At 44.9% G+C, this 17,421-nt stretch overlaps 1 protein-coding gene across 1 annotated transcript; it reads right to left on the bottom strand.

Moving 5' to 3' along the window:
• Positions 1–905: 905 nt before the first annotated feature.
• HECTD3 (HECT domain E3 ubiquitin protein ligase 3) lies at positions 906–16,956 on the bottom strand. Its single transcript, XM_083742363.1, has 21 exons — positions 16,070–16,956; positions 14,759–14,919; positions 13,480–13,572; positions 13,051–13,186; positions 11,425–11,540; positions 10,312–10,425; positions 8,836–8,918; positions 7,944–8,109; positions 7,500–7,581; positions 6,948–7,130; positions 5,810–5,862; positions 5,331–5,395; positions 4,685–4,788; positions 4,217–4,336; positions 3,621–3,710; positions 2,997–3,203; positions 2,773–2,902; positions 2,373–2,447; positions 1,870–1,951; positions 1,528–1,599; positions 906–1,111 (listed from the first exon to the last, which is right to left on the bottom strand). The coding sequence occupies exons 1-21, from the start codon at positions 16,424–16,426 to the stop codon at positions 1,027–1,029; spliced, it is 2,574 nt and encodes an 857-aa protein (XP_083598489.1). The 5' UTR covers positions 16,427–16,956; the 3' UTR covers positions 906–1,026.
• Positions 16,957–17,421: the final 465 nt, after the last annotated feature.

Here is a 17,421-nt window from a genome sequence, read left to right as displayed (position 1 = left end):
AGGGAAGTATTGAAAACTTTGAACTGTAGTTCTGCACAGAAGCAGGCATGGAAATCACTACAAAGAGGAGGATCCTGAACTGTAACCTGAGGATGAAGTCATTAACAATGTTGGTGTGTAATGAGGGGACAGTGTTATTTAGTACTAAGAATTTGTGGTGATATTGCTTGTGGATTGAATATATCCCACCCCCACACACCCCGATTGAATAGATTTTTAGTACATTATGTGTGCTAATTGGCTTATCAATACCAGGATGTCTATGTCATCAAGAACTGTTTTTCAAATTACTGGTACTGTATTAAGTACATAATTATCACTGTACTTGGTTGCATTTCCTTTCCTTATTACAACCCTCCTCCCCAAACAATGTGCATCTAAACCTATAGCTCATGATAACACTACACACATCTGATGCAGTGTATAGTAGTCCATGACAGCTTATGCAGTCATTAAGGTGCTGTAAGAGTCTTGTTTTCACTGCAAAAAAACCCAATACTCCTCTAGAAGCTGTGGCCCTCATGTTTATCTTCGGCTAGAAAGATTGACAGAGGAATCTTATAAACATCACCTCAGGTCCATGGGATTTGCTCCCAAGTAAGTGGGTTTGGAATTGCAGCCTAAGGAGAGGTACAGGTTTCAGAAGAGAATTAAGAATATTCTAAAATGTTAACTAACAACAAATATATTTTGCAACTGTCTGCATTTCTTGTTTGATATCTTTCCTGAGAAAGAAACCAGAATTATTGAATTCTGGAATCCTACATGCCATTGTCCACTTGCTGGCAACTTGTGTCAGAAATGAAGAGTTTTTCACCATTGCCATTTTTTGTTTTGGGCTCACTAAAATCCAAGGGGGCAGGCTGTCCGTTTTATTGTATCTGCTTATCAATAAACTGCAAGCCTCACACTTGGTAATTTATTTTATATACACATACATGCTTTCTGGATCTTGATAGTAAGAGATTATTGCATGTAGGAACTATGTAACACAGAAGAAATGGTTAACAAGACCTCAAAATAGACTCACTCTTCCCATGGGCTCACATCTGTGTCAATAGCCACACAGTTATAAGCTGCATAACGCAACTTTTCCTCGCAGACTTTGGCCCTATAAGTGAAAAAGAAGAAACACATCAACATTTTCACATACCTTCTGGTCATCCCAAACTCATCTCTGACTCCCCAAGATGCTATGCTTCTGTAATTAACATCCCACATTGCTGATACTCCCATCTCCATGCATATTATTCTCAATGGCAGCCACACTTGCCAGTACATTGGCCTGCTTCTTAGCCCTTCCCCATATCTCCCCCATCATAATCCGCTTTGCATTGCCGCACTAGAAACTGGGAATACCATGTCCCTGGTCACTTGGTGATACTCTAGGCACCTCGAACTCACCCAATGTTATTCCCATGTCACAGCCCCCCAAACCTTTCAGCTGCCTTTCCCAGGTCTGTGCCACAACCACTGGGATTTTGTCCAATACACCCTTGCCCAAGAGATTTATAGAACAAGACTTACGAAGCATAGTTTGGCAAAAAAAGTGTGCTGGAGCAAGTGGAAGATTCAGGAAGCGCATCAGTGGTTTCAGAGCTTTGAGAGAAGAGATAACAAATCAGTGAGATCTGTGGAGAAGGCTTTACCACACAATAGAAATACAAAATGGCTGCCAATCCATCATCACTCACTCTGCAATATGATGCACATTAACAGAACATAAGGAGAGCCCTACACGTCAGATCAAAGGCCCATCTTGTTCAGCATCCTTTTCTCACACTGGGTAACCAGATGCCCATGGGAAGCCCGCAAGCAGAACTTGAGCAAAACAGCACTCTCCCCACCTGTCATTCCCACAACACTCACCCTAATTTGTCAGGATAGATATAAATCCGAGCAGGAAGTCGGCTTCTTCCAGTAACAAACCTCAGGAAGCGACTGCGATCCTCTGAGGGGAAGAGTACACAACCATCAGAAACTCCCAGGGACATCTCACCAAAAGTTATTATCCACAACAAGCTTGCCCAAAATGCATGTAGGAATGAAAACAAGACCCAAGCTTTTACTGGGAGCCAGCCAATGTTTGAGGTGGGGGTAAAAACTGACCCTCCTAAACAGGGGGAACCATTCAGTCGGGGGAGCTGTTGTAATAGCATGTTTGGGGCTATTTTTCTCCATTCCCATCTCCCATTGCCACATTGCTGTGACTCCCTCCAAGTTAAGTCTCTTAAAAACAAAACCACTTTCTGGGAGTGGTTATGAGCCACAGTGGGAGAAGCCTCTCAAAACCTACTGAACCTGCAATTCATATCACAGATTTCTTCACATCATCACTCCGTAACAGTGTGTATTTGCCAACATCTACTTACCATTAGTAAAGTTGTTCAAGGCTTCCCAGAAATACTGAATTCTAGTATCTGATGGTTCAAAATCCTCAAAGCGAGCTGTGAGAAGAAGAAAAACAGATAGATGGTGCAGGTTATGGAGAAAAATATTGCTGGCACAGAACCAAGGTCCAACTGAAGGGGAGAGGGAAAGATGGTATGTCCATTATTTGGGCAGAACACATTAAGGAAGAAAGGAATATATACTTAGGCACATGGATATGAGGTGCTAATATGCTAGCTCAAAATCATAGTACAACCCACTGATATGGCATTTGTACTGTGAATCTCCACTCAGTGCAGTAGCTGAACGTGGAGTCGCCACATGTTTTATGATGACATGTGGTATGTTACCCATGAAGAGTGCAAGGTCTCCCACACTTACTGAGCTTCTTCAGAGCCTCAACGGTAACTTCAGGGTCACCACAGACCTTCTTCTCCAGTTCCTGCCAAGTGAGCAGATCCAGAACTGCCTGAGGCACTACCTTGAGAAGTCCAGCCTGCATGGCCGCAAGCTGAGAGAGTCAGGAAAGAAGAGACAGATAAGATGGGGCAAGGAACCACCAGTCAGCACCAAAATCCTATTACCCGAATGCTATACTGAATTACCTGCTCCTTGCTCTCATTTAGCCGTGCCTTCTGCACCAGGCGGATGAAATCCAAACGGTCCTCATAGTGCACCACCGTGCGAGTGCCACCAGGGATAAGCTCCACCATGCACTGGTCGCTCAGCACAGTGGTGTATGTCAGCTCGTGCCCAAACTTGAACTCAAAGGTCTCTTTGTCCATTCCTTCCATCATTTCCAGAAGCTTCACCTGAAAACAAGGGATGGGATAATCTCACCTATGCCCAAGAAAGCAAGGAAGTGGGAGACGGGGATTTTATAAAAAAAAAAAAACATAGCCATAAATAAACAGTTATTATAAGATATTGTCAAACACTTTCTATCACCTGGAAGCATGCATTATGTCTAAAACTGTGCAGCTGTTATGGTTGGAAGCTGCAGTATTTGTGTGTGGACCATTACTATGTGTTCAACATCATGAAATGTTGCAGGAAGTTTACTTACACACCCCTTCACCCTTCCCACTGGCAGTTTTAGAAAACAAAATGAAGCCAGTTGCTCTGCCATGCCAGTATCCAAATCCATAGGCCATGCAGACAAATGCTAAATAGAAATCTGCACCCCATGTTTCAATAGCAACCACTAGATACATGTCCCGGTGACTCACCAGCACAGAGTCAACAGCAGGGAAGTCCTTGCTCCAGCTCACTTCCTCCCCTGTCAGTTGCTTCCAGACAAAGCCAGGCAGGGCCAGGACCTTAAAGATAAGAGGAAAGTGAGATGTAGCACTGCAACACATTGCCTCCAGATGTGGTCTTTTGTGTCCCACTATGCTCAAAGGAAATGCTCAGGAAGGAAGACAAGGCAGTTCCTAGATACTGATTTTAAAAGAATACTTGTGATTATGAATGATTAGAAAACAATTTGGCACAGTTAGGAAGAAACAGAAGAAGAGTTTGGATTTGATATCCTGCTTTATCACTACCCAAAGGCATCTCAAAGCGGCTAACATTCTCCTTTCCCTTCCTCCCCCACAACAAACACTCTGTGAGGCGAGTGGGGCTGAGAGACTTCAGAGAAGTGTGACTAGCCCAAGGTCACCCAGCAGCTGCATGTGGAGGAGCAGGGAAGCAAACCCAGTTCACCAAATTACAAGTCCACTGCTCTTAACCACTACACCACACTGGCTCTCCAGGTGGAGAAGGAAGGTCTGGCTTCCACTACCAGTATCAAAGAAAGATCCAGCCTTCATCCTATACTCACCAGGAACTCCTTGCCACGCAGGGCAGCTCCCATGATTTGCCCAATCCACTCATATTTTGTGAACTCTTTGCAGGACGGGTTGGGGACATACATGTCTCGGGCCTCTCCGGTACCACTGCCCTGAAACAACAGACAGTTCAGCTCAAATGTCCTGATAGGGACATAAGAATGAATGTTAAAACACATGTACAATCCAGTCTCTCTGCATTAATTTCCCCATGCAATTTCCACACTGACCAGGACTAAGCAGAGGGTGGATACAGCAGGAATAAAAGTTGGATTATGGGAAAGCTGGAATCAAAGGACAGTGCTTTGGTGTCCATATTCTCCCTCAGAGAGCACTGCTACCTAAGCACTTTCCTTTCTCCAGAGCTTGCCCGAATCCTCACATTGACAGTCTCTTGAGACTCATGCTGCTCTAATATCCTTAAGAGGAGGAAAGGGTTAGCTTCATCAGGGAGCAAGCACCTGGTTGGACGTGCGGACAAAAAAAGGAAGCGGCACTGGAGTCTCAGCTGAACTAGGACACAGCTCCTCGGACATATCTGCAATGCTGTCTCGGAAACCGCCACCTGGGAGAGAGAGCACATGGAAGTGTGTGATCAGCTTTGCTATGTTGTCACCACCTCCTTGCGTTCCTGAATACATTAGCTGGATTTCAGATTTTCCCACTCCCGCTCTTGAGGCCTATCCAATTTTCTGTAGGATGCAGAAAACCCTGAGAGGACACAAGAAAAATATTTGAAACTATGTTTTCTCCCCACCAAAATCTCTTCACACTTGGCATTCTCCCTGGTGGACCCATTGGAGGAGGGGGGCTCAGGCCTCCGTTGAAATCCTCTGCTGTAACCAATACTTCAATCCCCTTCAAGGATGCAATTGGTTTAACAGCCAACTCAAAGGCAGCAGCAGAGTTCTCAACACAGAAGCGCTGTACTACAAATCACCATCCTTATTGTTCATGCTCCTAACCAGAACTCTGTTCAAATAATAATAATAATCTCCAAAACTGACTCAAAAGAAAACCCAAATTTTCAGCTTCAAACTCTGGAAACTGTCAGAGATCAAATTTCTATTACCTACCATTTTGGACTACACAAAGTGCAAAACTTACCCTGATCAATGATGCCCTCAGCAATGAATTTACACTCCCACCACTGGTCATAACGTAGCGGCCACCTGAGATGAATGAAAAATGGTCACTTAAACCTACCTGTGGAGGTTTGTGGGAGGCACTGCATTGCTGGTGAAAGTGCAATTATTCTAGCGCCTCTTTTTCCAGTCGGAAATCTTTTGATATATTATTATTATTTCCATTTCATTTCTATACTGCTTTATATTTTTAAGAAATATGGTAATAGCGCCATATTTCTGTGTGGCCCAGAACCTACTAAGGTCCTTGAATAACTGGTGTGTTGCAAATATTTGCAGCAAGCTCTCATTTATAAAAATAAGGCTCTGTTTTCTTTCTGAGGATTCAGCTTTCACTTTACTCGAAACTTTGTGGTGCTTGGCATTCAGGTACTTAGGCTAGAGACACCAAGCTGGAAGGGGCAGGGAAGACACAGGTGGCTGCTGGATGAAAAAACTCACCTGTAATCCAGGGCCTTCTCATACTTGTCAGAAGGTTTTAGTCCCTCATATACCTAGGAAAGCAGACAATGCAGCAGAGGCATCAAGAGAAGAATCCTGGGCAATGTGCTTACAGATAGCAAAGCAGGAATAGGCATCCTCTGAAGGTCTTGATGAATTTGTTACACGACGACTGGCAACAGGCAACATGCACCAAAGATGTACAAGAAGTTCTTTTGCGCACTGCACAGTCAGGCAGATCCCTAACAACCACCAACGTATGTGTAGCAAGGGACACACATTAAATTAAAAAGCTAGTGTGACAAAGTGGCTAGAATAGCTAGGGTTGGATGTAGGAAACCCAAGTTCAAAACCCTGCTCAGCCATGAAGTTTATTTAACACACTTGGGCAAGTCACTAACCCCACAATATTAAGAATAAAAAGGTATAACCTCATTTATGTCAGCTTGAGCTCATTGGTGAAAAGACAGGGTAAAACAAACAGTAAACAAGCAATGAACTACAATTTCCAGTTACCCCAATGCCTTAGAAATGAGAATGAACCATAAACACACGATTCCTGCAAATCTGAACTAACATACACCTTGAAATTAGAGTTTAGAGAAGCGTGAACTAATTGGTTCTGGGAAAGGTTTGAACCAGGGTATGTTAGTTATTTAATCCCATGTGAAAGAAGAAATAATCATCATTTTATCATTTTATCTGAGGTACATTGTGCATATGCATCACCAGCAGCCACTGCTGAATTTCTTCTTATATTATAAAGTGAGGGGCTCCAAAAACACACGGCTCCCATTAGCACAGTAAAAGAGCAAAATGGCTAGGGAGGGGCGAAGGGACTGTGAGCTCCTCTCCCTGAGCCTGTATGCTCATGTATTCATGCTAAGCCAGGGTTTGGGTTAGTGTGACATGTAAACCAGGCCACTGAGTGGGACTCCCAACCACACAGAAGCTGCATCGCCCTGCAAAACTGTTTGCTGAGCTTATGCTCAGAGATGGATCTTGCTTTGAAGGTATAGGCTGAAAAAGCATTTCTGGAGTACAATAGGACAGAACACGTGTTGCAGGTTGCGAAGGCAGAAGACTCCCCCCATCCCTCTTGCCACAGAGTACCTGCTAGTGGGTGAGCTGGCCTTACCTGAGTGAAGACTGTGTTTTTACAGCTGGGGTCAAGTGCAGGATTGTCACGATGTTCCATGGCCAGGCGACGGTTGATGTAGAGCCGTGGCATGAAGTTGGGCTTGCTAGTCTCTGAGTCTTTGAGGCACTGGGTGATTAGCACTGTACGTCTTTTGGACAGCAGCAGGAACTGTTTGATGTGCTATCGCAGGCAAAGCAACACTGGGTCAAAGTCAGGAATATCCCGCACAGTCCTTCTCCTACTTTACAAACCAGTTGGCTCTACTGCCAACATCACCGCAAACTATTCTAGTGCCTCTCTTTCCCAGTAGGAAATCTTTTGATATATTATTATCATTATTTCCATTTCATTTCTATACTGCTTCATATTTTTAAGAGATGAAAAGTCTCAAAGCAGTTTACAACCTACCTTGAAAGATCAGATAATAAAACAATCCAGAATGAAATATTACCGAAGAAAGTCAAATTTAAAGTAGACATTCAAAGCAATGGTTTATTTCCCCAAGATAGAAAACACAGAAATTGGGAATCAGAAAGTCCCTCGCCTCACCTTGAGTTGGCTGAAGGTGCCAAGTGTGTAGTCCCAGGCTGGAACAAGATGGTGAAGAACACTATCCAAGATCTTGATAAACCTACCCAAACCAAAAGCGCAATAAATAAATACCAACGTTGACATTGCAGATGGCGGCAGAGTAACCAGACATGTTAAATTTGACCCCTACATTTACTCCTACATTTCTTGCTATCTCTGTTGGCTTCCCTCCCTATTTCACCCGACAAGCTGATTAAGCAGGTGAGGATTTACAACTACAGGTGAAACAAAACAAAAGGAAACAATAAATAAATTCCATAGGGTTTTACAGCACAGGCACAGTGCTCAGCCCACTACCACCACAATGATTGTGGGAGCTCTCGCTCTTTGAGGCATTTCATATTGCAAAACAAAGAAATGCTGTCAACAACAACAGCAACACTGAGGCTGGAGACTGCATACCTCTGGATGATCACAGCCCGCCGATAGAGCACATCAGGGTCTCTTCCCTCCAGGCGAGGATACCTCACCAGGTTGGCTGGCTGAAACATATCTGCATTGAGCCCCAGTTCCCGTTGCCGAGAAGATTTGATCTTTATTCCCCGTAGCCGAACATCTATCCCATCATCTGTATTAAAAGGGGAGAACAAAGCAGCTTAAGACACATCGGTCAAATAGGGAACTGTTTCTCCAGGAGGCGGGAGAGAAATACTGGGGAGAAGAGTAGGGATGAGGGTCTCTCTTTGGGTCACTCTAAGTGACCCATGGTTATCACAAATTGGGGGTGGGTGACTACTGGAGAAATTCCAGGGCTTTATTCATCACTTGCCACAAAAACAGGAGACCTGTGGTGGCTTAAAGATTAATAAATGTATTGTGCCTTTGCTGTTTTTCCTAGATAAAATAATCACAAAATGGCATCCACCAAAGGGGAAGCACCAGGGCAGCTGTCAAAGCAGTGAACCACTAAGGAGAATAAATAATAATAATAATAATAATAATAATAATAATAATAATAAATCCTCAGCCACTCTGGGCGGCTTCCAACAAAATATTAAAAATACAATAAATCATCAAACATTAAAAACTTCCCTAAATAGGGCTGCATTCAGATGTCTTCTAAAAGTCAGATAGTTTTTTATTTCCTTGACATCTGATGGGAGGGCATTCCACAGGGCGGGCACTACTACTGAGAAGGCCCTCTGCCTAATTGTACTCTGACTCTAGATGAAACCTGTCTGGGTACGTAACTACAGAGGGTGTGAAATTTTAAACTGGAGCATTTAGAGAAAAGCAGGGAGATCATTGCACCCCAGGGATTAATAGGCGCATCCCCAAACTGATACCCACACACCTCTGCACTCCACAATGCGGATTTCAATGACAGGCAAGTGAGCAGTCATGTCTTCCAGCACACACACATCCCCGATGTAGCTCCTGGAGACACAAAAACATCTATTTCCTCTTGCACAAGGTAGGCTTACCACCCCCCTCCAAAATAGAAATCCTTTAATCTTACATGCTCAGGGGAAGTTACATCAAGGTGGATGTGGGAGCCAGAAACCAGAACTCCTGGGATCTGTTTCCAACCTTCTGGGTACCCTAAAGAGACCCATCAATCACCTTCAGATGGTTTTCGAAGGAAGCACAGGGAACTTTTATGCTCATGAAGGCAGTGGGTTGGGGTGAACTACACAGTATGTTTCTCCCTGAGACACTGTAGCACGCAATGGTAGCTTTATGCATTACCTCAGGAATATGAAAGATGCCAGGAAATGCCTCCTCATAGTATAGAGCAGAGATGGGGAGTCTGTGGCCCTCCAGACTGTATCTCCCATCTTCCCTGATCTTGCTGAAAGACAACTAGAGAGCCACAGTTTCCCCATCCCTTGCGTAGATAAGTATTTACCACACTTTTAAAAGTATTGCATTTTGGGATGGCACTTTATTGTGGACCTCCAGTCTGCCCTGTGTGTGGCTTTATGTTTTTGCCTTTTGTACTTTATGTAACTGCTTCTATTTAGCCTTGAGTCGCAGCTGCATTTTGTACATACTGCATTTTACTGGACTGGTATAAACATGTGTTAGTTTTCCAGGTGCTGTAGTGTTTGGCTGGGGTTGGTGGGTGGACTATTAACTATGTTCCTTGATGTTTACTTATCTCTGAGGTCATATACTGGGCCCTGATTATGTGTCTTTGGAGTTATAAGGGTGTGTACGCTTATATATCAGTTGCTATGGACAGAGGGAGAACTAATGGTAGAGGATGGATAAACTGGGAGAGCCATGGGCATAGCCAGGGGGGTCCACGGGGGCAGCTGCACTTGCCTCAAGCCAATAAAAAAAGTTAATAATAATAATAATAATAATGAGATATTTCCTTCCTTGAACCCGTTGGGATATAATAGGCTACAAGCTCAAAAACAAAGAGATGTCCATTAGCCGCTAACACTTCAGGTCTAGTATTTTGTTGCTTTTCTTCACCATCTGATTACAATAGAACCCCTTTCACATTCACTTATTCTCTTCCCCTTTCCATGCCTCATGAGGTAAAATCAAAGGTGCCATACAGGCATAGGCTAGAGCAGGCATAGGCAAACTTGGCTCTCCAGATGTTTTGGGACTACAACTCCCAATATCCCTAGCAAACAGGACCAGTGGTCAGGGATGATGGGAATTGTAGTCCCAAAACATCTGGAGGGCCGAGTTTGCCTATGTCTGGGCTAAAGAAAGAATCTGAGCCAAATTTAGGCTCAGTTTCACACCTGGTTTTCCTCAACAAGCAAATTCTCTCTCTCCACCCACCCCCCGCCTCCCTCGTCTGACTTACTCATCAATGCCCACGTCACTCAGCTTCTTCAGGTTATCCCCCTCGCCACCATACACAGCCACCCTCTTGGGCATGAAATTCTCATCTGTTGTGTCCACAGTCAGGAACAGCTTCCTGGGGGAGAGAATTAAAGGGTAAATGTGAGGGTCCAAATATGCTCAGAAACCTTCACTGCAACGAGCTGAGAAATGTTGGGAAAGCAGGGGAAGGGTGCAGGGGAACCTGGCAGGCGATAGAACTGGCTATGAAGCTTCCCCCAGGCTGGACCTTTATGTGGCTTGGAGGGAAAGCTTAAACCTTCCCAGGAACGAACCAAAAAGGGCCAGAAAGACTCAGCCATTTTGAATCGAGAAGGGTGGTTTTTGTACATCACTAGTACCACATTCTGCACAAACCTATGTGATCACAGAAATCTTACTTAACAGGAAAGCCAAGGTGGGTGGAAGAAGAGGTGGGGATGCCTTTGTCTGCCTTATGGAAAGGAGAGGGCAGATTCAAACAAATATTTTGCTGCAAACCTCAAAAGGGCCATTCTGAAATTGCTCAACATTCAGTTTCAGTGGTGGAATCACAGTGGTATACATGAGAAATTGCTCAACATGGCAGTGGTGGAATCACAGTGGTATACGTGAGAAAAGATAATTCCTTTGTTGTTGTGATGAAGGCAGTAATAGTTTAATTTTCTACCCACCCTTCACCTTGAGGTCCCAGAGTGGGAAACAACCATTTAAAATACAGCACTAAAAACAATTTAAAACAACTTATAGTCACAAAAATAATATGAGTCCCAAAAATATGCATCTCAAGTGTCAAAGGCCAGTTTATAAAGAGGTACATCTTCAGCACCAAACTTAAAGCCTCATAGCACCTAACCAAAAGTCTTTTCCATGATTCCCTCTTTGGGCAGGAAGAAGCCCAAGCACAGAACAAGGCCAACATTCATGGGCATTAACATGACCCAGCTGCTTTCAATGTAGCTTTCACACTCAGAGGAAACAGGGTTTAACTACTATGGTACTTATAGAAAGTAGCTGATTAGGCCAGGACAGCAAAGTGTCTGCCAATGATGTCCCCACATATAAGGAATAGGCTAGTAAAGAATAGGGAACTCACTTGATAATGGTCCCTTTCTTCATGTTGAGACGGACCCAGTGCTGACCCTGAGACCCATCACTCTCCCAGTAGGTGTCTGCATGGTTGTCTGTCAGGCATGAAACATTGAATTCTTCCTGAGGGAAGCAAAAACAGACTGAGGAGAGTTAGAAATATCCATGTAATAGCTTGCTTTCAGGCAACCCACAAGATCCCTCCCAAGAGGATGCCAACTCTAGAACCTCAGACAGGAACTTTTAGATCCAGACACTCAGGCATCCAGCTGAACCTTCCTACTATCCCTGAAAATAACTGAACACATCTTCCTCCCTCAAGGCTTCCTGGATTTTTACCACTCTCCATTCACCTAGGAGAGGCAACCTGCAGATCTATGAAGAACGGTAGAGGAGACACCAGGCACAATGTCCTAGCACTGATCAGGGTAGTTAAGCGTTATCAAATTTCAGAGAAAGACTTGATGACCACTAAAATCAGCAGGTGGCCAACTTAATCTGAAAGTTTGCAGACCTATGCCAAGACAACACAGAATTCAGAAGTGTATATATTCCTACAACTATAAAAGTTGATCAAGTAAAACACATTATTTCACACATTATTTTATTTCATTTTCTGGAACCAAGAGAACAACTGTCTAATAACCCATTCCAGGGGCCGGTGAAGTTCATTTCATGGCTAGAGCCCTACCATTAGACAGAATAAGGCAGTCGCCTCGGACAGCAGATTCTGGAGAGTGGCAAGATTTTGGAGGACATGGCCTACCCTGTACCCCAAAGCTAGCCTGCTGCCCCCAAGTGTGGCTGGCCTGTCCCCAGTGTTAAAATAAGATTCAACCGCCGGTCTAGTTGTACATAGCATTGGAAGGGAGTATCATTTTATCCTTTGCCTCAGACAGCAAAATCTCTTCATTACCAGCAAAGAGACACTCAGAGTCTGTTTACACAAATAAGTTATCCTGACCTAACAAATTCTTAACTCAGTTCACCCTAAGGTTATAGATATCAACCAGAAGTTATCTGTTGTCACAATCTGGCTGGCTCCCAGACTTAATAAGCAGCAAGTAGATGTTGTCAGTTTACAAGCAGATTTATTAAACACCATCATTGTACTCAGAGCAGCTCCCATGGGCTACTGTCTCTTTCAAGATGTTGAGGCATCTGGGCTCTGATTTCGGCGCCAACAGGAAGCACGCCAGAACCTCGCCTTCCACTTCCTTGATTGACGCCTTTCCCTGACCCTCGTTAACCTACAGGAACAGGGAGATTCTGGCTGGCCTCCTACCTTTTCCTCTGACGAATCATCCCTCCCCTATGTTGTTGCTAGGGTCCGCTTATCAGCGACTTGGCCTCTCTCCAGCCTCCTCTTCTCCGGCTGAGGAGAAGGGGTTGCGGGCGACTGTCTTCAAACAGCTAAGAAGGAAGCAAAACTACTCCTTCCTCCTCTGACTCTCTGTCCCCCTCATCACCCTCATCGTCCCTCTGGGAAGCCCTGTCCCTGACATCTGCCTTTGCAAACCCTTTAATATTAGCAAATGATGGCCTAATGGTTAGGATGCTGAGGCAACAAGGGACAGTGTGCATGAAGGCAAGGTCTCTATGCAAAGGAGCCTGGTTGATAGTGACACTTTACCGTGTAGGAGGACACATCAATGCTGTCCACATATTGCTTGATGCTGCCCAGATTCTCATCTTCCTTGCCGATGTGGTCATAGAGGAAATGCACCAAGTCCTCATCACATTCGTAGCTCCATGTGGGTGGTACAAATCTAAAATGGCAATAATTGGTGTTAATAGTATAGGATGAGAGAGAGAGCTGTGTTTACAGAAATTTACATCCCGGATCATACTCTCCACTACCCAATTATATCCTCCAGGATATTATTTTTACTCCCACTTCTGCACAAGCACTACTCCCAATAGAATTAAGTCCTCAGGCATACAAAGCCTGGATAATATGTAGAAACGTCCAGTGCCGCGGGCCCAGTTACCACTTTCAAATTAAGTGCATTGGCTGCCCCACTTTTTCTTATTGCTGTAAAGGAGGTTGCATGCCCTTTACCGGAGTCTCTCTACCGCAGCTGCATCTGGCTCCATGATTTTTGGCTTTGCCCCAAGACGGAGGGAATATGTTAAATCCACCACCTGCTCCCATCTGGAAAAGGGAAAAAGGCAGAATTAACAATTATAAACTTCTGTGTAAGCAAACAGAAATAGGAAAAGTTCTAACTGCATTATTAGCTACTAAAACAAGGGATAAGTATCTGAGAATAATTCAAAGGGTTGATATATAGCCCTTTGTTTAATGCTACAGAGGATCTAATTTATAATGCTTATAGTAATAATAATAATTTTTGCTGCTATTAAAATGAAAAACCTTACATTTATTAGATAAAACAACAAAATGGACACACAGAACTTAACACATCTTAGACTTACTGATAAGGTTTGAGCCAAGTAATGTGTGTGTTTGCATACATTTTTGACACAGTTGTGAATATCCCTTTTTTACAACTTTGGGAGCTATGGACAGGAGTGACAGTGTTTGCAGTGCAGTAGCTGTACTCCTTGTTCTCCCCAAAGACATTCAAAGTGAGGGCAACACTTCCTACTTTCACTCCGAATTGGCTTTGTTACATCACCACAGTCTAATCTGATTGTCTGTTTTCCACTGTAATGTCACTACACCGCTTATTTGATCCCCAATTGGCTGCAATAACGTAATCCAGAAGAAGAGAACCTCTCTCCCCCTTGGCACACAAGCTGTAGATCAGAGGAGGAAATCAGCCATCAGGAAAGAAGCAAACAAGAGATGAACCACCTGAGAACATATGCCACTCCCCCCCCAAAAAAAAAACTTTGAAATTTTGGTACTGATACAAATTTCTATAAGAACTGAATATAGGCAAAGTGCTCGTGGTTGATTCCGTCAGCAAAATGATTGGAAGCTACTAATTTAGCTTGCAACCATAGGTATTTCTGAAAGTCACACATTCATTGATAGTATTATGTATTTGCTTTGGCCACCTCATGAGAAGAGAAAAAACTCCCAGAAAAAAACTCTGATGTTGGATAAGATGGAGGGCACAAGGAGAAGGGGACGACAGAGGACGAGATGGTTGGACAGTGTTCTCGAAGCTACCAGCATGAGTTTGACCAAACTGCGGGAGGCAGTGGAAGAGAGGAGTGCCTGGCGTGCTCTGGTCCATGGGGTCACAAAGAGTTGGACATGACTAATCGACTAAACGACAACATGTATTTGCTTACAGTGAGTGCCTTCCCCAATGGTCCTCCTCAAAAGCCAATCAATCCAAACAAAATGTAGAGATGGTTTTCAGTACCTGATTACAGGCTTATAATCCACCCCAAAGAGTTGTTGCTGCCTCTGGATTCTCTCCATCGATTCCACTGGCACCAGCCTGTCCCCACCATCTGCATGCTTGCACATGAGTACCCAGCCTTCCTCCAGATCACAGCCAATCTTGAATTCCTCCAGCTGCTCCTATGAGGGAAGAATATGAAATCATTTGTCCAGTACAAAATATGACATTGGAGATAACTAAGGAATCCAAACAGTTTATCAAATCTTCATACATCATACAAAGAGATTTACACAGATGGTTAGGAACACTGATTATCCATAGAGAAATGTACAGCTCCTACTAATTGATTAAAAACCAAAATGCATGTCTTTAGTCTGTGCTAATGAGTGTCTATGACTACTTTTTCTGGTCTCTACAGACCAACAGCAGTCCCCTTTCTCACTTTAAAGAATGCACACGCATGCAATCTCAACAAAACGGTATTAAACTGTCCTTCCAATTATAATTATAGGAAATTTGCTGAATTCTAAAAGATTGTAGGAGGATGCCCAGGTATACATGCATAGGAATTACTGAGGTTTACTAACACATAGCCTTTGAGGGCCATGCAGTTATCAAAAAAATCTCCCCAACTATGATAAGGAACGTTGTTGGTATTACAGCTGTTTGCATATTCCTTATTGTTGCTATTTCCCAAGTGCAAAATGTGACAGCCAGTTTATTGCCACACTAATACTAAAAGGGAAAATGATAACCATGGCAGGGAAAAAAAACATCATATGGGCCAGGAAAAACTGAAAGGCTCTTCTGTCAGCTAAATCCGTATCAAGGAACCATAAAACTAGCTGATAGTAATCTATGACTGTAAACAGTGACAGTCTCTGAGAAACGTAGGAATACTTGTGCCCTGTGTTACCATCCTTGAGTGCGCATGTAGGACACAGCCCCAAAAAGCAATGGGAAAGATAGGATGATATGCCTACGTTTATCTCTGTTACATGTGTCTTAAGCCTCCATCAACATTTGCTCTAGCATGCAAATTATGTAAGGGGGGGAGGTGTCAACCCTAAAACATTTAAAATTGTAATAAGGGCTCAAGTGCCTCTGAACATGGGTAGAGTGCATTTCCTCCTCTTCAGAAAGCATCCCGGCTGGGTTGCCAGTTCACACCAGGAATTATGGACAACAGGAATCATTACACGGTAGGAGGAATGTGGCGGTAACGGGCTGGAGCCCTGGCAATTTACCCTCCTCGAACTTCCGCATTCAGCGGGTGCGGGTGCCCGTGCGCTGCAGGCCCCGCCGGGGGCTACACCTTGCCACACTCACCTTTGTCAGCTTCACCCAGAGCCCGTGCCCGTTGCAGTATTCCTCGCCGCTGGCTCGGATGCACGAGCCCTTGCGCAGCTCGATGGTGCCCCTGCCCAGGCCCTTCCTGCCTCCCGACCCGGAGCCGGCGCCGGCCTTGCTGGGGTTCTCCCATACCGACAGCAGGGTCCGGCCGGAGGCCGAGGCGGGCCCGGGGGCGCTGGGGTCCTTGCAGATCTTATACTGCACCTCGCGGGGCACGTAGCACAAGGCGGCGGGCAGCGGCTCCGCGCGCGTCAGGCACCCGATCGCCTCGCTCAGGAAGCGCAGCCGGCCTAGCAGCTGGTGCGGCGACTCGCCGGCCGTCGGGGGCATCATCCTGGCCGCCTGCAGCCGCCGAGGCGGGGTTGGCCCAGAGGGAGCAGCCGCCGCCGCAGGAGCAGCTCCGCCGGTTGCCCCTTCCCTCCCGTCCCGATTCTGGTAGCCGGCGAGTCTTTCCCCAGCGCAGCGACCGGGAGGGGGGCGCCTGCGGCTGCTTCCTGCTACTCTCGCCCTCCTTCCTCCTCGGTTCTGCCGGGTGTACCGTAAAGCAGCCTCTATCGGCGGACGGGTGAATGAGCAAGCCTAGCATGCAAGAAGCCAGGGGAACCGCGCAATGGGAATGGGTCGGCGGCAAGCGCCGGACAGCGAGGGAGGTTTAGGCCTAAGGTGAAAGTGGCCAAGGAAGGTCGACGCACAAGATCTCTGACTGCGTTTCACTTCAGTTCTTGGGCTCATGTGAATGGCCGGTGATGAGGCATATCATAAAAGTTCGCGTTTCCAAAACAAACACAGGGCAGGCGGAAGGATCTCTGATCAGGTGCCAGGGAACTGACACTAGTAGTAATATAAAGAGTGGCCTTAAACTAGGGATAGGGGACCTGCGGCCTGCTCCAACTTGCTGGCCTGGATCACAACTCCCATCATCCCTGATCATTAGCTATACTAGCCTTGGCTGATGTGAGTTTGGAGACCACCAGGTTCTCTAACGCATTTTAACATGTTCTCTGTTGCTGAGTTGTGCTCTTTAGATGTCACTGTTCTTTGGAGGTGCCCAATTATCTAGTGGTAAATCTGCTTGGTACAATCTTAACACTTTCATCTCTGTATCTTCTCTCCCAGAAGGACCTAACTCTGTTTCTCACATCTGTCTTGTCTGTCTCCTTCATCATTAATGTTGTATGATGATCTGGAGTCATATTGCTTCTTAGACTTACCAGTGTTGATGAACATTGTTAAGCAACACTACAGTACAAGGATCTGTGAACACAAATGCACAAACCGCATGGGATTAAGAAGCCAAGTGGCTTCTGGAAACTTCTGCTTGGCCTGAT

This window comes from Podarcis gaigeae, assembly GCF_964106915.1.
Source record: "Podarcis gaigeae genome assembly, chromosome: 6".
Lineage (NCBI taxonomy): Eukaryota > Metazoa > Chordata > Lepidosauria > Squamata > Lacertidae > Podarcis > Podarcis gaigeae.
Note: the sequence above shows the minus strand (reverse complement) of the source record. Positions and strands in the feature narration are given on the sequence as shown.